Consider the following 23,614-nt stretch of genomic DNA (forward strand, 5'->3'; position numbering starts at 1 on the left):
TTGAGAGAATCACAAAGTACTAAGCATTCTTATTCCAATCATCATAATACAAAGAGAAGACATCATACACTTATTCGAAGTACTGAACAATTAAATTCGAATACATTTATAATTCACATTTGGATATCATCATCACAGAGTACAAAATGCATCGTTTTAGTACACATACATAAAATTACATGTTCTATTCGTGTCACGTATTAAAGATATTGTATCAACACACAAGTGGTACATTAATACTGTAAGGGGCATATGGTGTCAAGCTAATGTCACACAAGAGTAACGAAGACCTACTTGCAACAGAAACAAAAATACTAGTATTCATTCTATAAAAAAGTTAGCTATATCTAAAAGTTGCGCAAAGTGCAACGAGAACTATATTCGATATGCAATGATCAAGTTTAATTCTTACAAATGTCTTTTATTTTACCGATGAAAAAAAAAACAATTAAAGGCGAGCGCAGACTCTTTATTCCTAAAAAATAAGGCTTTGAATAACATGAAACAACTATTGGCTCTAAATGCGATACGCGTATACGTCAAAATAACCAAATTGTGAAAAATGAGTTTGAGAAATGTGCGGATGGATTATTGAACATGTCTAGGTTCAATGCAGTTATGGTATAGGCCTACGCAAACATGCAGTCATTAAAAACGCTATATACGTACTACGATATTCTCTCGGAATCCTATTGCTAATATTCTGCATCTTCTAACATATATTCCTAGATCGTACTGTAATCGATTTCGACGATTTTTTTTAAATTTGAAACAAATTATTTCAAGAGTCCCCCACCTGTAATCAAAAGCTTACAGAAATGGCCTAATATTCACAATAGCTAAAGTATAGGCCTGTGTATAGATTCAACAGGATATGTTGGTCATACAACTTAGGATTCGAACGTGTTGGTTAATACTGACCGTGTTTCTTTACAGTCCTACAATAATTAGAGTTGTCAGAGACAGATATTTATGGGCTACATCTACACATATAAAAGTTACCATTACGTTGTTTATGCTCTCTGCGGGGAATTCATCTTATGCTATATACACCTCTCGATGCTGTAGTGTAAAGGGCGTTCAGATTTCTAAAAATGCCAATTCCAAATTTGAATGATTTTATTTGATAGGCTTTAACGGCTGCAGTTGGTATGTACTTGGGCATAAATCAATTCATTCAAGTCATTGCTGTTGTGCCAATCAAATCCCAATCAGAGTTTGAATGATTTGTTCCAAACGATCACATCACTTTCAATATGTGCACACGTGACCGTGCCTGCTTTACTGAGGTCTCTCGTCACAAAATTGTCTTGTTTCCAACTTAATTGTCTTGCATCCACATTTCAATTGCCTCGGCGTTGAGGCGCATCCAGTCGATGTTAATCTGGCACTTCTCCAAGGATTGCTTATAAGCACGGGTTGCCGAGCCGAACTCCCTCCCTTCTCCAAAGTCAATCAACTGCAGAGAAAAACCGTATAGAATAACAGTTAACACAGTGACTAGTTCATATACAGGACCCCACCCACCCAATTAATAATCACCTGTTATTGTGCAGAAATCTGGCAGAATCTGGTATCTACGCACAAATACACAGTGTCTTATGAGATCATTCTTGCCAAATTCGTGTCATCTTTGTAATTCCAGATTTAAAAGGTAACTTTTTAAAACGAGATGGTGTGTGGTGCATCATTTATGTATTTATATTTTTATTTGACTGTAAGTTTTTTGATTGATTTGTTGTGGTTTTCAGTCTTCAAACTTCTTAAATCGTGTCATTTTAAGGTTTGTGTCACTATTTTTAGCACACGGGATATAGAATTTCATGTTTTTAATCATGATGAATAATAACTGAGTTGAATTGAATAGAAATGAATGGACCTGAATAATTAACACAGTCGGCGAAAAAGATGGTGTACAATACGAAATCGAGAAGGCTCAGGAAATCTTGGTATGAGGAATGCAAGGTGAAGTGCTCTGAGACGTATGCCACCGTCCTCATTTCCAAATATCTTGTAGCTTGAAAAGTTATTTTTAACACAAAATATGTGAAACTAAAATATGTATCCTAACTTGAGAAGTGACATTTAGCACAACAAATGTTGAATATTGATAGCAACTTGATGAATATGGTACTGCAGGGAGGTGAAATGTAGAATAACGAGATCAAAATAATGAAATGATTCAGCACTACATGTATATACGATATGTATAAGTGTACGGACTTGGAAGGGTTCAGAATGAGATATTATTATCTACTAAATGAGGGACTCCCAATGTGACAATTTTCCAACTAATGAATTCTCGAACGTAAAACACTACAAACATAAAGTTACCCATGTGTATGAAACCAAGATAAATGGATGGCTTTTACGTGATCTCGATCCGCTACACAAATGAATGGAAATGTAAAAGTACTAAAAGTAATATCTACTTGACGAGTGAAACCCCATGAAAGGATTGATGGAACAGTCTACGTACACAGTTAAATCTCTAATACACTTTGGCTAATATTTTGTGAGAGTATAATGTTGATACTTTGTATCATGTCCATTACTGTACAAAATACAATACATTTTTCTTTAATGCAACATAAAATACATATGCTGTGGACGAATTGTCATTGAACAGTTCCAGAGTACATTAGTTCATCCTATTGTTGGCACTTCCATCCATTTACCCTCGGTATAAAAGAGATTTAACCATCGCATTCGATTCCAAATGTAGAGTCTAAGACATTTGAAGCCACAAAAAAGAATTCCCATGTTTCAAAAAGAAAGGGGGAAAAAGAGTGGTATGTAAAATAAATGGGGATGATGAGAACAGAAAAACAGCAATGAATACTGAGGTTTAAAAGTTCAAATGTCAAGGTGTAAAGTTCAAAGAAGGTAACTCACCTCTTCCAGGTCGAATTTCGTGTTAAACTGTGCCGTGATCGACTCGATCAGATTACTGAACGAGAAGGAACTTCCTCCGTAACTATACGTGTGTTGAAAGAAATTCCAAGCAGGTAAGTCAATCGTCACAATTATCTTACAAATTGTACTGACGTGTTGCAGCAGGATAGGCCTACTTATTAATATGCTCAACCTTTTCTCAAAGTCATTCAGTGATTTCAGTTTTAAAAGCATTGACAAAGCACCGCTATATCCTTCCTTCGAACCTGATTCTATATTAAAACAAACGATCTGTAGAATCTCAGCTTTTTTTTCGTCCAGTCGCTCTCAATATTGAAGACCCGATCACTGTGTATATTTAACAGCTGCTCAGGTCATTCAATTTTGCTGGAGGTCTCGAGGTAATCGGCCTAATCTTTTGATTTATCCGCAAAACAAATAGAGTTTAATGTTGTGTACAACGCTTTGAAACACGTCTATATTGCACATACGGAATGTAAAGTCCCATATTGATCAATGCTTTCGTCAGGTCTACCGACAAAACCAACCCACAGGGGTGCATCAATCACATGCGATCATGCATGGATTCTTCTATGTTTAAATGCACCCAAAGAGTTTCACCTTTTTGTCCCAGCATGCAGTAAAGAAATCTTAAATGTTCGTGCTTTTTTTGTTCCCGGAATGAAACAAGTCTTACTCGTTGTAGAGCTTGTCCCAGTTGGCTCTGACGAAGTCCCAGGCGAGGGCGCGACCCACGTAGTTGTAGGCGATGTAGCGGATGACGTTAATGGTATCGCCTTGCGGGATCTTGGTGGTAGAATACTCCAAGAATCTACAAAATAGAGAATGTCCAAAAAAAGCTGTAATATGTGGTTGTTCTGAGCAGAGGGTCGCTGTCGAAAGTCCTCCGTTTGCTTTCAAAGAGTGAAACTAAGAACCAGACCGTAATAGAGTGAAAATTACTCTGATTTGAGAATGAGATAAATGAGTATGGAAGGCGGTGTACCTCTTTCAACCCTCATTTGGCTTAGAAATGGTTGAAATCACACCGAAGACTGGGGAAACCAATAAGCAAATCAATTAAAGAGTATCAATCCACACCTGCTTAGAATCCAGGGTTCTGTGCTACACGCCAATGCACTCAGCCACTTCGTTTTCTCGGACGAGTCGCTGGTGTTGCCGTATCTTCCCCAGCCAAACTCCCACTCGTCCTGCCCGCCGTAACGGATGCCGTTGCAGTAAACCACTGACTTCAGGTTCGGCGTAATTCTAATCAAAATGGGTAAAAAAAAAATGACGATATTACTTAAAATGACGCGCATTTAGTGCTGTTATTGACTCCCAAAAAACGATCCACATTTTCTTTTTACCTGATTATTCCCCAAAACTGCTGACAGGCCCGTATGATTTCCGAATATTTCCGGGCACGAGATTAATGTTAATTGTAGTCCTCGGCTGCCGGCTGGAAGGTCGCCTTATTAAAATTTAAAAAAAATATAATACTCACGGATTAACGGAGGGGTTGTCCATGTACACCTTATACAATCTTGAAGCCTCCATGACACAATCCTTGAGGCCGTAGCGACACGCTGTTCCCAGGGCGTTGATGCGGTTGTACCTTGCAAGAAAGAAGCGATCAATGGGGTCAATTCAGAGAAAGGAGCCGAAAGACATACGGCCGGAAATAGAGGATTTACAGAATTAGGGAGTGACCTATGTAACCTCTTTGTAGTCCATGAAACAAAAACCAGAAGACACGGTCCAACCTACTATAATTCCAGATGAATCCTAGTGAATATGCCCAAATGCACAGCGTACAGAAACAACCGTTTACAGACTGTGTGCATCATATACATGCCTCGATATAATTGCCTTCGCATCACTGGCTTAACCCCCCCCCCCCTCCCCCCCCCCACGCTGGAGGCCAAGTGCACCTCCCACTGAATTATGGTCCCTGCTCATAATTGAAATGGAAAACGTTTGAAACAGCGACAAAACTCATTCAGTATCCTCTCCAAGAATTGACCCGGACCCGGGGCTTCCCCGTCCAAATTGGACCGTTTATGATTCCTGCTATAGGGATGACTGACGTACCGTATGATGGCTTTTACATATTGATAATGGGCCCGGACATACGTTGGTGGTTATCATGTCAACTTGACGCGAACGAGAACACACCAGAAGATGCACTCAAGTCATACACATGTACTTACTGAGTCAGGTGAGAGTTGTCTGGAGCAGTGATGTTGTCGTTCCATCCCAGGTCATCATAAAGCGGCTTGATTTGTTTCAACATGTATTTCTATAATCGGAGCATATGTAAAAATGTGTTTAAATATACAACTAGGGTAACACGTTAACAGACAAGACAAGTGTAAAATTCCACGAACAATACCGCTTTCGAATTTCTTGTCAAGGCATTCCGTATTCGAAAGACAATTCCAAGGAAGAGAGGACCGGTTGACTCTAGGCGTAGCCGTTGTTCTGGACACTTTTTCGGAAACGGCCAAACATTTCTAAACAGAGCTATGTTTAACCGTCAAAGTTGATTTTATACATTTTGAATTATTTAAGTACATAAATGAAACAATCCACCAATACGAAGTGACGTTGTTACGCCCAAACTATTTCCAGTTTTAAAGCAGAGGGTACCGGTTCGTAATAGCCGAGACACCTTTTTTGGGGTAATGAAACACTGTAATATGGCATTCCGTTTACCTTTTTTTCAACTCTTACCTCAAGAGGTCCGTAACCAGAGTAACGGCTGAACATGTCCCGGATGTACGAGATAACAACCAATGTGGATTCCCACGGTAAGTACTGCTTCTCTTTCGTCAGGTATTTAGTTAGACTTAACGCAGTCGTCTGCTCGATTACACCCGCTCTGGCGAGGTTGAATGCGTCGTCAATAAGTGCTGCTCTGTTTTCGATTGGAATCACCTTTTGAGAAAAACAAAACCAAACAAAAAAACTTCATATTAAGACAAAATCTTTTTGTGTGATAGAAACCAAAAATAAAATACACAAACGGCCAATGTATAAAGTTATGGTGTGCGAAAGAATATATGTTTCTCTTTGGAGACGGGAACAGTTATAGCTCCAAAACAAGTGGCACAAACAACTAAACTCAACTTATACCTTCATAGGTACATGTAATACTGGTTTCAGAAAGTGCAAATGCGATGCGTAACATTGTCCTTGTGGTTATTAGATTGCAAAAGCACAAAGACATAAGGATACACTCTACATGGAAAGAGTGCCTGGGCGAAACTGTAGATGTGCCGTGTGCATGGTGCCATACTCGAGTAAGTCAGCTAAGGACACATCGCGTATACGTGCGTATGGCGGCCGTGCGTATGGCGCCCGTATGGCGCCCGTACGTTCACGCCATGGTACTCCACTCACCTCGTGTTTTGCCTCGAGTTGATCACTGAGTCTTTGCCAGTTCTCTGTGTCGTAGTTGACTCTGTAGTAGCCATATTGCTTCACATTGACTAGATACCAGTCGTCTTCTTCGTATGTGCTCCCCAAGCTGAATTCAACTATGAAAACAAAAGGTTTTTATAGAGCCTCTCCATCAGAAACAAATTATTGCAATATAGATCGTATATAAAGTCGACTTTATACTTTCACTTGAGTGTGTTTGTGAGCTGGGGCGGGAGGCGGTATAACTGTCCTTCGGGAGGAGATCGATGATTTATTTACGTGTTTTCTAAAAACAGCTTTCCTTGATTTGTTTCCAAACAGTTTCATAAAGTATATTAAGACAAACGTGCTAAGCATATTTTTTGGTGGGTGGGGGGGGGGGGGGGGGGGTAGGCACCTGATGTATGTTTAGGAAGTCACCAGCTACATGTAACTGCACATAATCCAATTCTATGGTGTGATTAACTGAGAGAGTAAGCCAATAGGAGTGGGTAGCCACGAATTCTTACGTCACGGCACAAGAATGTCATTTTGTTTTGTAAATGAAGCCTCGCTGTGAATATCCAATGTGGCTTTACAGAATCTGTCGTATAGGCTGATATGGGTGTCTTGGTCGCTGTCGAAGCCCATAACAATTATAGGCAATCCAATCCAATTTTACCTCAGAGTAGCAATACTCATACGACTCCCTAAAAAGCTCGCATCCCAAAGATAACTGCAATGCAAGTGATCTATTTGGTTTAGTGGAGAAGAGTTGGGAGATGATGAGCGCTGATAAGCCGTACCTGTTCTCTCTTTGTTCATCCACTGAGTCATGGGGTTCGTATATTCCTGTTCTGTTTCGTGCGTGTAAAGTAAGTAAACATACCACAGGTAGCTGTTCAGGAAAAACAACAGAGAAATGTTAAATACATTAGTGATCAATTTGGTTTTCAACGTAATCCGAGACGGTTTCCTGCATGCAACCTATATTCTTGTTTGTAAACAAGTAAACAAACAGACAATGAGGGCGAGACGAATTATTAATCTTATCCTCAAGTCCCAACCGTTTAGACACATCGTAGTGCATCCATACATGAAATTGCCCCAAAGCTGCGTAAAATATTATCCCTCCCCCCCAAAAAAAAAACCAAGTAATTTGGGACTTCCAGAAATACCTGAGTCTTGGCTTGGAGAATTCTTGCAATAGGTACCTGTCATGCAAACATGACCTTATCGCAAACAGTTTGTGTCTTGTCCGATTAATTATTGTCGATCACAGTTACTTTCCTACTAAGTCAAAGCCAAAGTCAGTTAACAGTTTGAGGATTATTTACCCTCCAAAAATATCATTTGAATGGCTCACCCTTGGTTTCCGAAATTCCCGTCCTCCACTGTACTGTTAGGGTTGTTCAAGAAATGCCTCTGCGTAGCTGTAAGCATGGCTCCGTTTCTTTGAAAAGTCACGTAAGGGTAGCCCATCTGTAGTGTCCAGGTATCCATGATCTTCTTCACGTCGTTGTCACCTATACCTTTATCGGCCTGTAAACATTAAAATTAATTACAATCAATGTGAATAAAAGAGTTCATAGGTTTCAAGAAATATCATGTAAAAAAACACCTTTTGTGTAGTGGTAGGGAGAGGTGCATCCGCAAGACATGGTTATGCAGAAAGCAATAGATCCTTTGCACTCGGCAGCCATCTTTGAGTTGCAATTTCGACTCAGTGACAATGAATGCATATACTCATGCTAATCTCTGTGGAACAACTGCATATACCACCAACATGGCCGCCATGCAAAGGGTCCGCATAATAATTGCCTTGCAAAGATGTTAATGAAACAGAAATGTCATGAAAATTTCGAAATTATCAACTGACGATCAGGAAACTTACATAGGTGAGTACAGTCCACAGGTCGTCCGAGTTGGCGTTACCGTAGAATCGTTCGAAGAGGTAGTAATTGAGACCCATCTTGAACACCTCCTCAGTCAGGATATTGTCCAACATGCGGATGATCGAGCCTCCCTGTTCCAGATATGATCATGATGAGTTGATTACAAACTGACACAGCCAAGAGGGGACGTGGCGACATGTGACATTGCACAAAACCCTTTCCCTGTCTGTAAATGTCTTAACCTCCGCCGCTTCCCCCTCCCCTCCCACGCGCCTTCCCCCTCTTTCCGCCCACACAGAGACACAACCAATCCACTAGGCTTTAGGAGACCACACAAGTCCCATGACGCATATTAAGGGGATAATAAACATTGTGTGGACACGCTTTAGATTCCCGACAACTCTGTCCATTCAATTTTCCCTACAAAATGCTATTCCAGATTTAGTCATAAGCCACGCCCACCCGCCTTTTCTTCGTGTATATTTTTCATAGTGCTCTTGACCAAGCTTCCGTGGTCACCTGACCAAAAGTCGTGATCTGATTGGTCAATGCGCGGGAAAGGTCAATAGAAACCATTCCTATAACGAGGTTGCTCCCGCCATGCAGACACTCCACAAACGTACACAACTTTGGAGCAGGGGTGAGTTTGTTCTTGCATTCAGTTGGGGACGTTGAACAATAGAGGACAATAGGGTCCACAATTGCGGAAGGTCCCCGATTGATGATCGTCTACAAAACATATGGGAGGTTTTTCCTAAAAAAAGTTAAAGTTAAAGTACAAACAAAAGAGGGACAATAGGGGGTCCACACATGAATTTACACACTTGGGTGAGTGGGTAGTATTCATATTCCCATTTTTTTATTTAAAAGGAAGGGCTAAGAATCATCCCACGATGTTTATGAGGCCACCTGTTACTGCTTAGCCAATAACTGTTTTTATAAATGAACGTTTTACTGAAAAACACATCCTGTATGATTACTTTGGTTATATTTTACTTAATGGTAATTATTTGCCAATATACCTTTTGGTAAGAGATTGAATCGAAAATTTCGTTGATTTCCGAGGGCGCTCCGACGGGTACCTTGACGGGATGAGACGTACCCAGGGCATCCTCAGTGAAGACGGGCTGCAGGTCCTCAACCAAGAATTGCAATTTCTATTCAAAGCGGACAGAGAACGAGTTAGGGGAGAACAAGTGGACAACATCGTATTATTACATTTGTCTTGTTTGATATGAACCAAGTTTTAAGCCTTAAATACGTTCTGCATAATTAAATAAAGATTTTTTTTCATATTAATAGTTTTCTAGTTCATCTGATATTAAAATGATTTTTTTTGCTGGTCATATCAAATCTGAAGTAGATTAATAATAAGGAGCTGTCATCTGACTTCAAGGCGCAATATTCTGAGCGAATGCACTGATGCAAATCAACTTACTGATACTTTTCCAGGTCAAAATGACATTTTTCCGGGTCAAAATGACCCGGAAAATGATCCAGAGAAGTGTCATTTTGACCCAGAAAAGTACCAGTTCAAACTTCACCCGGTTTCCGGACCAAATCTGAAATGGATCTTTTTAAAGTGTGAGGGCGCCATGACGACACCAATTTCTGGGTAAAAACAGAAGACACGTTACGTTCATTGAAACAGTGTGTAGTAATTTTGCTTCAATCTTAAAATTACAGATTGCAAAAAAACCAAAAAAAACAAATGGAAGTGAGGCAACATGCAATGCCACGTTAATAACATTGGGTATAAGTCTGTCTTTTGCCCCCAAATGACGCCTTCACAGCACTGGCGTAGCCAGGATTTTTCAGTTGGCGACCCAAGGGGAAATTTGGGGAGGGGGGGGGGCGTCACGCCACTGCTTCACAGGGCCCGGCCCAATCATGACCTATTATTTTCTACTCGTCTAACAAGGTTAAGGAATTACTATACACATACCATTTGCCAGGTTGGTTCGACCTCGGCGACTCCTAGATACTCCACGTAGGTTGCAAATCCTTCATTCAGCCAAAGATCATCCCACCACTCCGGGGTGACGAGGTTTCCAAACCACTGAAAAAAGGGAATACTTTTGAATAAGTACACACCTCCAAAAACGATATTGTGAAGTTAGATATGTTTGCGATCAAGTTGTGGTACATTGAAGATATAATGAAGGTTACGCTAAAAAAAAAAAGGCACGAAATGAATTGTTGACTGATCGCTGGTGACCACATTTCTTCTCATTTTTCTCTTAATTTCAATTAGATGTGAATATGAACATTACGTCAAGTACACGTTAGCATGCAGGTTTGCACATACAATCACGACAATGGTGACTCCCAATGCAACAGGTGCACTCTTGGTGTTATTACCTCCGCCAAGGAGGTTATGTTTTCACCGGATTTTGTCAGTTGGTTGGTTGGTCGGTTTGTCTGTTATCAAGATATCTCAAAAAGTTATGGACGGATTTGCACGAAATTCTTTTAGGGGTGGTCCTTGGTACAGGTACAGTAGATTTTGGAAGTGTTCCTGATCTGGGTCTGGATCCAGGATTTTGTTTAAGGATTCGTCACCATTTATGCGAGTATTTCCTATTGAGAAGTGACAATATGGCGGGGAATTGTTGAGCCTTGGCGGAGGTTTGCACTCTGTAAGTGCTTTCTAGTTACCGGAAAGAAATTACCTGGTGAGCTAGTTCGTGAGATACGACCACTGCCACGCGTTGTTTGTTACTTGCTGAATTCAGCTCGGGATCGTACAGGAGTGCAGTCTCACGGTAGAGGATCAAGCCCCAGTTCTCCATAGCACCTGCGCTGAAATCAGGGACGGCCACCATGTCTAGCGGAGAACACGATAAAAACATCGGGGAAAACGATGGTCCATATTGAATCAAAACCAATCACAGTGCTCAGCTGTCAGGCAAGAACCCCTCCAACGAGCTGTATCAAGCATCTCTTCTGAGTTAAGCATTTAAGGGGCTCAAATTAAGTAAACTTAATTCTGAACAAGGTGCCTCATAAAGATTTACAATTGATAAAACAAATCAAAAGCCAATAATACTGATGAATGTTTGAATTTTGCAGTTCAGTAAAGGCAGGGATAAAAAAACGACAATGATGATCGAGTTATTAAAAGAAAATAAACGTACTATCGCAGAGCCACAAAGGCAAAGGCCACTTTAGGCGCGGTTACAACAAAAGAAAGAAAGAATGTTAAACGGTCTAAACACTAAAAAAAATATCTGAAGCACGAAACACAAGGACTACTTAAAGAAAATCATTGATGAAACAAAAGCGGTCCAGAAATTCAATTAAAATGATGGTATCTAAGTTTTAAAATGTACAGCCTCTAATTGGCGCAAACAATGATGGTCCGTTTACCTTGTTTTTCCAGGGGATAAGCGAAGTCAAAGTAGTCTTCGAAATATGTCAGGATTTTAGTGCCGACGTCCAGTGCGTATTTGGTGTTCTCCACAGCGTCGGGGCGTGACCACACCCTGAACTATAAATGTAAACACAAGGGAACACGGGGTAATGTGAACAAGGGCAAATTTTCATTTTTAATGCAGAAGAAAGAACAGAATATCAGGTATCGGAGAATTAACGAATCCGTAATCCCAAAGCAAGGGGAACTTCCTTACCAGGATTCCGTTCTCGGTGGTGGCGTTCGTGTACTTGAAATCACAGACTACGAAAGCCAGCAGGTAAGTGGACATTTCCCGGACTCGCTTGAACCGTGTCACCACCCAGCGACCGTCCGTCCCCACGGGCAGCTTGATCTCCCCCGGTCGCTCGATGCCGTTGGCCAGCGCGGTCATTGTGGGGCGGTGGGTGATCTCCACGTCGAAGACGGCTTTGAAGGCTGGCTCGTCGAAGCAAGGCAGCGCCCGCCTTGCATCCGTGGGCTGCATCTGGGATGTTGCGATCCATCTTGAAGAGAAAGGAAGAAAAGATGTTTGTGAAGACACAACCAGCATTTTTATTGGAATGTGTCATAGTTAAACAGAACTTCCCAAAATTATTTACACACCATACCTCAGGTGAAAGTCGTAAAAAGAACATCCCTATAACAACATTCTTTAGCAAAGAATGAAAATAGTAAGAATCAAATCGAAAATATTCAAACTAGCAGGCAGCTGAAGCTGGGAACGTTTGAATTTTTAGTAAGCAGCTTTTTCCTGAAACTGACGTTTAAAATTGTGATTAGCTAAAAACTCCTAGTGATCAGGCCTTAAACACTATAGCTTTGGCCACAGTTATATAAAACATGCTTGGACCATGAAAGTCAGATGAAACAATAAAACGCAACTATTCTTCAGCAACTATTCTTCTAAAATATGAACTTCCAAAATATTGCCATTTTATCTATTTTGTGACCGGTAATTGTGAGTATGGTTTATAAAGTCCTTTGGCACAGAGTTTTTCGTCTGTCAATACTTTTAGCACAGAAAATTTGTGCCAGGTACATGTTCCCACAGAAAAAAAACTATAGTATTATGAACATAGATTTGATGTTAACAAGTCGAAAACGAACGGACGTGTGTATTCACTAACACGGTTTCCAGGTTATCCGAAATTATATTGTGGTCAAAGTCAGAGTTCTCAAACATCAAACTGCGAAGTCACGTCAAACCAAGTTCACGAACACGATCCTACACTGCACTTGAACCTATGAATGTGCGACGATGCAAAGCTAGACTTGCTATCAGTCACTTAAGAATTTGGTACGTATTTAATTTAAGTGGGCCTTATTTATTGAACAGAATAACATTTAGGCTAATGGTATAATTTATTGTTCTTGTCTACATAATTCAACGAAGTAGCAATATGACGCTGATTAAACGTCTGTGAATACAGTCTGGGTTCAAGACGTTCGATCTTGAGCGATTGACGCTGCATTGCCGATTTCCATAGTACTACAAGACGCCCTAGGCCTCCGGCTCGCATGAGAGACTGTCCTACTTCATTTGCACCAGTGCGGGGCTGCGGGCGGTTCGAAGTGTGTCATTAGAGGGTGCACTACTACTGAACAATCAGTACGTGGTACCTGCGCATGGCGATTAATACCAATCCCTAGCGCCTTCAACCAAGACCAAGGAGTGAACTGAAAACGCGTCATCCCATTTTTTGCAACCCTGTCCTCACTTCCTCTGTTACACGAAATAAAAGGCCTCCGTTTGAACATTTCCCCCACATTTCCCCTTATAAAACTGACAATTTGAAGAGAAATGCTGTCTTGGTAACTCAATATGTACTTTAAAAACCAGTTAGGCCAAAAAAAAAAAAGTCTCCGGTTTCTGGTTTGCGCGTGCGTCGCCGTAGCCATGCGCGTCGGCAAAATGAAAAAGGTTTTTTTTCAATGAAAGATGATGTCTCAAAACCGTCAAACTCACTGGTTTGACTGGAATCATGCGGCTGCACAATTTTAACGTGTTTTTAGATTGGGTTATGGTCGAGAATAAGCTTTATGTGGCCTCTCTGGACTCCCATATATTTGCACTAAGTTTAGTCGGGCACCATTTGCAGTCATCAGCCGACATTTGAAGCAAAACAATCAGGTAAAAAAAAAAAAAAAAAGCCGCGTCGCCGCACCACTTTTTGGGCAAGTTCCATACCAGAAACCGGAGACTTTTTTTTTGGCCTTAGAAGACAAACGAAGGACGCTCACAGGGGGAACGGAATGATAGAAACGGAATGATAGAACTCCAGTGATGTGCACTGAATGAGACACAATAGCATGAATCTGGCAAAGGGACAGAGACAATGAGCATACAGGATGGAATAATACTTTATTTATTCAGATTAATTGGTAAAAACACCTGTCTCCCAAAAATACAACTATCCAATTAAAAGTAGTATACCAAATTTGATTAAAAAGCGTCCAACAGAGTAAAAATACATTAACAACAATAATTCCCTTAATTAAAATAATTCCCTGAATAATATAAAAAATCTGTGCGACAATTACATGTAGTCGTCTATATTATAATTATTTTGAGTTGCATTATAACAGTGTGTTAATTATCTCAAATTTCTGAAAGATTAACGAAATACAAAGTCAATTGCAAGACTGAGCAGGAAAATATATACTAGAAAAACTGCATAGTTATATTTCTACAGAAATTCTATTGATAGAGGATAGTCGTTGTTTTTTCCAAGCTTTTGATAGCATTTTTGAATACAACCGTTGAATGTCAATGAATCGAAAAATAAAAGTTTTGAATTTATGGGACGGAGCAGCGTTTTGTGCATTTTCACTTTGACGTAGGCCATGATGACATTTCATGCCAGATTGACTTATTCCTTAAACTTGAGCAGCCTTCGTATTTCTTAGACCTCATGGGTAGACTTTATGCGTATAGCGGCAATCTTATAGGGCATCGTTATTTTAATTCAGTAACAATGAGTGCTTAAAAGGTTTATTTCTGGTATGTCACAGCAAGACAAATGTATTGCCTTGATGACTGCTACCTATAAGGTCCATATACGCCTTTTTTGAAATATTGTGGGCAAGAGAGAGCGCCTTTTTTTCAGTGGATGACCTCTCTTGTAAATTCACCCCGCAAATGTATTATATTATGTTATTCATTTTGTAAAAATTATTTCATTGAAAATAAAACATGACAAAAAATAAAAGGCCCCGCTTCCTCCTTTTTTTTCAAACACCCGGACGAGAAACATGTTTTTTTTTATTCGGCCTAAGGAGCCTGCCGACTGGTTGCTTGTATGAGGCTGCATCCTAAAGCCAAAAAAAAAAAGTCTCCGGTTTCTGGTATGCGCGCGCGTCGCCGTTGCCATGCGCGTCGGCAAAATGAAAACGTTTTTTTTTTCAATGAAAGATGATGTCTCAAAACCGCCAAACTCACTGGTTTGACTGGAATCATGCTGCTGCACAATTTTAACGTGTTTTTAGATTGGGTTATGGTCGAGAATAAGCTTTATGTGGCCTCTCTGGACTCCCATATATTTGCACTAAGTTTAGTCGGGCACCATTTGCAGTCATCAGCCGACATTGGAAGCCAAAAAAATCAGGTAAAAAAAAAAAAAAGCCGCGTCGCCGCACCACTTTTTGGGCAAGCTCCATACCAGAAACTGGAGACTTTTTTTTTTTGCCTTATCTGTTGTATAACAATTTCAGTTTGCACAGTTTGCATTGACCTTTGCCCCTTAAACAAAAGAACACCCGTTCTTTCTATTTATCTCCATATCGTTCCACCACGTACCACGCGATAAGATCTCAAAGATAAATCCGACATGCACTACAACAATCGTTCTATCATCAGCGATGTCAAGAAAGCCTTATGAAGTTTTGGATGACCTTGAAGTTATTTCTATCGTGGTGCCAATGAAACTATAAGCTAAATGTTGCCTTGAGAAACATCCTGCTGGGTCAGGCCCTCTTATACTGTTTGATTCTTATAAATATTTCCGGTCAATCCCGCCAGTAAGCAATTTGCGACTGTATTGCTAACAAAATCCACATTTGATACATAATAGCTTGACAATTATCATCTGTTCGTTCGGTCAGTTAACGAATTGGTTGCTGATGTGATTTTTGTTCCCGTAAAAAGTCCCTATTGTGTCCGACATCTGTTTCCTAGCGAAATATCTGGCATTGTGTCACCCGTCCGGAAACCCTTGTCATACTTATATCACAATACACGATAATTATCACCGCCTTTATTAATGTGCGTTGAAATGATGAACATTAAGAAGCCCGGTAAATAGGCCTCAATCCATCCGCCGAGCTCATGAATAAAAGTTATAGCCTCAAAATATTCTATATTAGAGAGTTCTGAGAGCCATAACATTGGGGAATTGAAGAGATATTTTTACCAATGTACCTCTGGCCCGGACTTGGGGCTTCCAATTTTGAGCATTTTGGATGCAATTGGGCTCGAAAGTGGCGCTATGTTGCTATGTTGTGGAGGGATCGTTTTTCAGGATGGCTATAGACTTGTCCGCTTTGGGGAAAATAGGGGTCGTCTTCTTCGTGTGAGAATTTCTCGAAAAGTCAATGGTCGATCAACCCACCAAAAAATGAAAAGAAAAGGAATGATGACATGTTGATCATCATTTGTCTGTGCAGCTTAAATAACTGTGAGAGTTCTGAGTATTTTTAAAAGAATTTTGAAGTATGGACATTTAGCACTATAGTGTCTATGGGAATTTTAATGCAGGGTTTCACCCTTAAGCCGTACAAAGTGCAATAGGAGGACACATGCGCTTGAAAAGTTATTCGTCGAAACATGACGTTCTTCCTCAACAAACAGTCGCCTTTAGTCTCCATAGTTCAAACTGTTGTAGTTCCCCTTTTTGTATATTTGGGCTGAGAATTTATTGCTTATGAAACTCCTCGTAATAACTAAGCCTGTTTGTTTAGCTCATTTAGATAAACCAAGCCCTCCTTTCAAACAACTCAAAAAGCCCGCGTGTCAACACAATTGACAGAAGGCTTAGAGGTGGAATATATTTTTCAGTTTGCTGTGTCGATTTTAAACCATCAGAATGTGCTACTATTATTATGAGGAATTATTATTGGATGGTGTATTTCTTTCCTCGCTACTTATAATTTCTTTGTTTTTTTTGTATTTGTAATAAGAACACCGAACTTAATATAATACCCCTCTCGGGAAGTCAAGTCGCGATTATAGATGAAACAGTGCCGCCGTTTTTACCAAGCAGGTGTACGTACAACCGGAATTCCCCAAAGAAAAGTTTTTTTTTTTCACTGACACAAATTCATAGTTCCTTAGCCTTCGACACAGGGTTGAGAACTGGTACCCCAAATCTATAGTGTTAACTACTGGAAACCCACCTTTTTTCAAATTCATAATGCGAATTATTCGGATCAATCCTGATTGATTGATATTAATCATTGCGTTACAGATTATTCTTTCCGAATGGATAAGAAATAAGATAAGTTAAACCGTGGTGTCATGATGAACACTTTATGCAAGGTCTATTTCATGGAGACCGTAAGCATAAGCACAGCAAAAGGCACGCTTACTCCAGAGGAAAAATATGCTTGTGAATATATCCTTAATTCACAAATGTAGAGTGCTAGATACATTGGTTAAAATGCCATATATGATTGAAAGACATGTTTGATAACAGTTTAGTAGACAAATACAGACTCAAAGCCTAAAATTAATGTGGGGTTACACAAAATTCATGTGGAGTACACCCATGTTACCATGAGACGCATCTACCATTTTGCACATAAAGGACCCAATCCCATTTCAAACATAATTGTGAATAGTTTGAGTTGTAACAGAATACAATCGTCGTTAGTTGACAACATAATAACCAAAAAAAATTCAGAACATGCTTGATTTGGGTTATATTTATTATGTAGTAATTGAAAACCAAGTCATCAACATATGTTTTTTTGGAGCATGTTGTCTTGATTCGAGTTATATTTAATTCTGAAATAATTAAACACCGCATGCTGTCGTGATTTGAGTGATATTTAATTATGTAGTTATTGAACACCAAGCCATCAACGAATTATTGTCAGTTGATCAAGGGAAACTTTGCAGATTTAATTTTAATCATCTCTTTAAAAATCGTATTTTAATAAGATCACTATTACAAAAAAAAAGTCATGTAACGTGATCAACTCCCCTTTAGGCCTAAATGCTTTAAAGGGTTTTGCCTCAAAGTTTGAAGTTTAAAAATGTTCAAAAGTTTGCTGTTTGATAATGATGTTTGTAATAAAATAATTATTAAAAAAACAAGCCTCACTTTAAAGGTATCCCTTACTGAAGCATTCCGCCAACACCAACCATTGGTCAACAAAATTGCCCAAAAATTGAGCAAAATTTAAACAATATAGTACCCAACATAAGACTTTTGCTTAGTAACCAATAACTGAGAAGTATAACCTACAACTTGTCCAACATTACTTGACCATTTTTCGGTTAATGGCTTACCAACAATTGGTTCTTTACATTTACCCAACCAATGGATGATTAAAAGTACCCAACTGTTCCGTCTGCAATTTTACCCAAGTGTTAGGTAAACGTGTTTGCCCAACGGCTACTGGGCATTTTTCGCTCGTAAAATGTGGATGTTGATTATTGTATCAATGTTGGGTAAAAGTTGGGCAAACTTTGACCCTTTTTTGTGCAAGTGCAGTGGTACGGGTCAAGCAATCTATTCCATCGCGATTTTTGTTCATCGTTTCCGATGTTTTGGACGGAGTGATAGAAAACTTAGCAAATCGTGGAAATTTGCCAAGGCGACTGTTACTATTGCATATTGCCAATGCCAACATAAAAATTAGCAGCGAGGTTAATCACATCAACAGACCCTATACTGAACGAGAGTACATGCAACTTCCAGCCATTCTGATTTGAACGTATATATCTCCTTCAAGCCTACAAAGGTCAAACGAGGTCGGTACCATAAAAATCCCCACAAATAGAATAAATTATTGGTACTGTACGGTGCAGGGTGAGTAAAAAAAAAAGGAAACCCAAATGGTGACACCCCCCCCCCCTTGTTTTTATAAAGAAGTTCTGCATGTAGCGCTTTCCAGATCTAGGATGTCAAAGCCCAACTAATAAGCTTTCGTACTTTTGCATGTCGTATCCTGAAAATGATATCAGAATAATCCCATAAGTCTCCGGGGTAGTCAAGTAGAAAGCAGTGCAAGACTATGAACTCTTTTTAAGAATGCTATTTTAACAATGGAAACAGCAGGTTTTTAAACAAATGTTATGATAAGTGCCAGTTATGCATGGTTAAGGTTATGAGAGTGTTCTGATGTGCTTTTTCTATATGTGAATAGTTCGTTTTGCTGAAATATCACTTCCTTTTATAATAATAATTGTGATCCGTGTGGACAAGGTTAACTGCATGTGTTTGTGTTTTAAATTCCATAACTGCAGAAGTGGGATTTGAATGGAAAAAAACCCTTATTATTTGGGCTAGGGTTAGATAAAATTGAACGCGCTACACGAAGAGCTTTTTTTTTTTTAAATATGGGTTGCCAATTGGGTTTCACATGATTTTTTTTACTCGCCGTTTATAGTCGGATATTAGTGTTATGTGGTTCTATATTCGCAGTAAATGTACATTACCGAACTGATGAAGCTAGTAATGAGTCCATATACCTTTTTATGCCTTGCTATTAATCTGAAGTGCCTTACACGTAGTGAAGTATGACATTGATTACCAAAGAAAACATTGTTTTCAATGAGGTTTCCCATTTTTAACTGATATTCATTCCTCCAGATTTCAAGAACGTATTTCTATTTTAATGCCGCAGAACGTCCGTTGAGCTGAAACTGTGACGACTGAATTTCGCACCGTCTTATAAACATTCTTGCTATATTACCATTGAGCAAGGAAATGCAAAAGAAATAGGCCTATGCGTATTTGTGCACAGACTTATCATAAATTTTATAAAGCAATAAAAAGTTCCATAAACGCAGGCCGAAGCCAATAATAGAATCAAGCACATGTCCATAAAAAATTGACGATTTTGTAAATGCCAAAGGTCATAATGATTAAGTGGTTTATTTGCAAACCAGATCGGAGTCCATAATGTAAGCTCTAGGGGGTTGTTGTAGACCAACACACTTTGTTTTGTAGCTTCATAGGCAAATTTTGGGCAAGTACATGTACTTACACTGCTTTGCACACCAGGGGCGAGGAGCATGAGAGGTGCCATTTCTGGCAAATATTGTATTTCTTTTAATATTGCAATTTATGATGTGCAGTTGTGCACCAGGTACGGTATGGGTCTACCCGACTGTCCGCATTGGACAAAGCCGGAAAACTCGGCAGAACTCATTCCTATAGTATATAGACCATGTGACATTTGTTTACATATTTGGATGTTGTGGTCACGTGATGCCGCCTTTCAGGAAACTGTTCTCTTTTGAACTACGTGTGTATCTCTTGAAATGTCATTTGGAGTAATAGATGTTGTCATACACTGTTTAATGTGGGCAAAATAACATGCATGGGTTGCCCGTCGCGTGCCCGTTGGTATATGGCGTCACAGAACACATGGCCTACAGGTTGGGTCCGTCAGTTTTGCGAGATGGCCGCAATTGAGTGCATATTATTTTATTTAGCTTTTTTTTTTGGTGCATGACTCTGAAAGTACATTGACACTACACCCGCTAACAATATGCTAGAAGTAACCTTTAAACGCATTTAGTTGAAAATCCATCAACAGCTGTGACTAAAATGCGGCGACAATTTAATTGCATGTACAGGCTTTGTTTCAACGGTCAAAAACTGATTTTCATCCTCGTCAGTGAAAACCGTGTTTCACCCCCCCCCCCTCCCCTCCATACTTGTATCCCGCCTAAATGTTAGGGGTCGCAAATTGCAACAGGAAGGAATTTGACTTATTGCCCACCCACAGATATTCCCCTGAGTGGGCCGATCAGAACGTGAGGAAGACGGAGAAAAACGAACTCCACACACCACTTCCCCACCATGGTGTTAACTAAAATCAATCTATTAATTGACAGCCAATATGGTTCTTATAAGGCTGCGGCAGCTCATGGGTCTTAGAGAATCCCTAAAGTTTTAAACTGCAATTTAAAATGATATGCATAAATAGACAGGACTGTTTCCAGTGCTTACACGAATTAAGTTCGTGCAGCAGTGCTGTTCTGGTTTTTCTACGTGCCAAAAAGTCAATCCTGTGTTGAATCAAGCTAAAGTAGTTGTAAGTATATGCGGACATTATTTCAGCACCAACATCCTGTAAAATCACTTTGAATTCATCAACAGGCCGACATCCATTTTTGTGTGTGTCTATTTCATCATTGAACTGATTCCATGTAGGCCTACTTGTGTCTTGTAAAATATTATTATTATTATTATTTATTCGACCTCAACAAAGAATTACAAACAGTGAAACAAAACCAAACAAAAATTACACAAAAGTGGTTGAAAAACGCACAACAACAGAAACGTATAAACATGTAATTTAAATTATTAAAAAATCATGAAGTAGAGGGCATGCACTTTAAATGACAGCTGGAGTGGGCTTCCCAATTGGGAGTTGAACAATAACCAGTAAGACACAAAAAATCACAAAGAAAACGATTATGTGGGTCAGGGACCGCAAAAGCGAATCTAATCACTGTTGCTCAGAAGCATGCGGACCCGCACATAATGATAAATGAACAGGACAAAAAAAGGCAAACAAATGCACAAGAACAAGATTACAAATGACAGGGAAATAACACGGTTTCGCAGGCCCACGTATATAGATGAGGGTTTAATGCTCATTTTATCTGAAGACATTGCATTTCGATTGGACATTTTCACACCCATCCACACGAGAGTACGTCCACCTCCCACCAGTTGGAACCCCAGGTGGATAGCTCCCCACGCTGATTAGGCGAGAGCCGATCTCCCACAGTTTCAGACTTTTTTCCGGAAGGACAGAAAATGACATCATAAATATTTGATAGAACCGTTCGGATAATGGTCGTCACAGCTGCTGGAAAATTGTAGGAATTTTGGGTGGACATTTGGGACATTTAGGGAAATCGTGCTTAATGAAAATCACCGTCATGAGTTTGTGCGCTTAAAAAAAATATTGGAAGGGGAAGCTGAAAACCCCGCCCCATCCTCCCGGGGGGGGGGGCGTTGTAAAATACTGCTTGCTTCCTCACCATTCGCAAAACGTTAATGAAAGTTGAGAATACCTTAGGCATATTGGCTTGATGACCGCTTAGTTTTTGTGTGCTTATAACATTAACACATGCCTACTGCAATTGAACAAAATGACTTTAATAAGGGTCTATTTTTTTTGCCACGAGCTTTTGATTCGAAAGCGCCTTGACTGTGAAGGTCAACATACAATTTTATGTGACGACAAACGCTGAAAGGTTGACGTTGTCAGGTCAGGACCTGCATGCTCAAAACAGGGCAAATCTTTCGATATCTTATAAGAAAAAGGAGGGAGGGGGCAAAAGGAAACTAAAATTGTCTTAATAACTTCGATGAACTCCCTCCATGATTTGCACTTACCGTTCTTCCCCGTCAGCTGTGATGTAACTGCTCCGGTACCACCCAGCAAGTTTGTCGTTCAGCTCGCCTGAGTAGTTCACCTTGATCTCGTAATCCTGCCCCCTCATCAGACTTTCTTTCAGCGTGATCACGAGGAAGTCGTACTCTTTGTCGAACTCGTAGCTCTCGAAGAGGTCCTTTGCGTCCACGCCGTCTCTCAGGGATGTAACCTTAGGGGGTTCGTGGAGGGTCAACTCCAGAGTGTGCAGGGTGATGGTCTTGGTGGGTTTGTTACACTCCACCTTGATGGTCACCAACCCGTCAAAGGTGAAGTTCCTGCCCATTAGAGAGTCCTGGGCATCATCGGTCGTGATGAATGGCTGCAGCAGCACGTTGTACCGCTTAGGGATGACGTCCAAGGGTAGCCGACCCTTCCAGTCCTCAGCCTTCTGTCGTACCACCTGAACCTCCCCGCCGTTGGTCTCTTCGGACAGACTGGGGCTCTCCTCCTCCCCACGAGGGGCGTCTGCTCTACTCTGTCCAACAGCAGGTGCTGGGGTAGCCTCAGTGATATCCGCGCACCTGTCTGGTACGTAGTAAGCCAAGAGCCCCACGCCAGTGATGATGATACAAGCCGTGATGAAGACAAATAGCATCTGTGCATGGCTGCAGTACATGCCCTTACGGACGGGCTTCCCCGATTCCTTGTCAATCTCTAAAGTCCCGTCCATGCCCATGGTGACTGTTACTTTCTTAACACTTCCTGCAAGAGAAAACACATCACCAAAATCAAAAGTAGTCAGCAAATTCCCGGTTTACAAGAACTACCTGAGAGAAAAAAAGACCAAGAAAGTACTCACCAACAACAGAAACTAATGGAGCACTGCCGCACAGTACGACTAGAGTGTGAACCTGGTTCCTAGTGTACTAAACAAACTGAGATCGCAAACACGCAGTGTCGTGCACACATGCAACGCACACCGTTCGCTAGGGGCGTGTTGTAGAATTTGGACCCTGATTATATTGGGTTTAGTGCTGGATTATCGCCACCCACCGGACCAACCTAATCAACTTATCTCGAGAATCACTACTCGTTGGTACAGCCCGCCGTACGGGTGACTCGACAGCGCGGTCTGCTGCCACACCATGCAGTCTCGACCTTCATTCCTTCAATTATACTTTATCAATATAATTCGCAACGTTGTTAACTTTGATCTCATAAAATCGGCTTACGTTTTTAATGGGAGTGGCATATGGATACATGCATTGTGCCAGACAAGCAGACAGAAGGGGAAAGGAGTAAGACAATTATCCGTGCTTTTGTGTTAATTTCAAAACCTCCCCTGTATTCTTCATCCACTGTAGTTTCACAAAAAAAACCTAGACTTATTGTATAGCAAATAGGGATAGTTAACGGCGACATTGACCAGGGGTCACCTCGG

The 23,614-nt window shown here is 40.3% G+C and overlaps 1 protein-coding gene across 1 annotated transcript in view; it reads right to left on the bottom strand.

Moving 5' to 3' along the window:
- The window catches only part of LOC119729837, a 55,586-nt gene that overhangs the window by 27,508 nt on the left and 4,464 nt on the right, over positions 1 to 23,614 (bottom strand). The window contains exons 3-17 of the mRNA XM_038202630.1: positions 22,194 to 22,935; positions 11,825 to 12,113; positions 11,565 to 11,685; positions 10,868 to 11,022; positions 10,141 to 10,254; positions 9,218 to 9,352; positions 8,195 to 8,326; positions 7,667 to 7,842; positions 7,107 to 7,198; positions 6,301 to 6,437; positions 5,632 to 5,835; positions 5,109 to 5,197; positions 4,403 to 4,513; positions 3,997 to 4,164; positions 3,593 to 3,727 (exon numbers count right to left, since the gene is read on the bottom strand). Of these exons, the coding sequence (XP_038058558.1) occupies positions 3,593 to 3,727; positions 3,997 to 4,164; positions 4,403 to 4,513; positions 5,109 to 5,197; positions 5,632 to 5,835; positions 6,301 to 6,437; positions 7,107 to 7,198; positions 7,667 to 7,842; positions 8,195 to 8,326; positions 9,218 to 9,352; positions 10,141 to 10,254; positions 10,868 to 11,022; positions 11,565 to 11,685; positions 11,825 to 12,113; positions 22,194 to 22,935 (2,800 nt within the window). The remainder of the gene's footprint in view (positions 1 to 3,592; positions 3,728 to 3,996; positions 4,165 to 4,402; positions 4,514 to 5,108; positions 5,198 to 5,631; positions 5,836 to 6,300; positions 6,438 to 7,106; positions 7,199 to 7,666; positions 7,843 to 8,194; positions 8,327 to 9,217; positions 9,353 to 10,140; positions 10,255 to 10,867; positions 11,023 to 11,564; positions 11,686 to 11,824; positions 12,114 to 22,193; positions 22,936 to 23,614) is intronic.

This window comes from Patiria miniata, unplaced genomic scaffold (assembly GCF_015706575.1).
Source record: "Patiria miniata isolate m_02_andy unplaced genomic scaffold, ASM1570657v1 HiC_scaffold_21, whole genome shotgun sequence".
In the NCBI taxonomy this organism is placed as follows: domain Eukaryota; kingdom Metazoa; phylum Echinodermata; class Asteroidea; order Valvatida; family Asterinidae; genus Patiria; species Patiria miniata.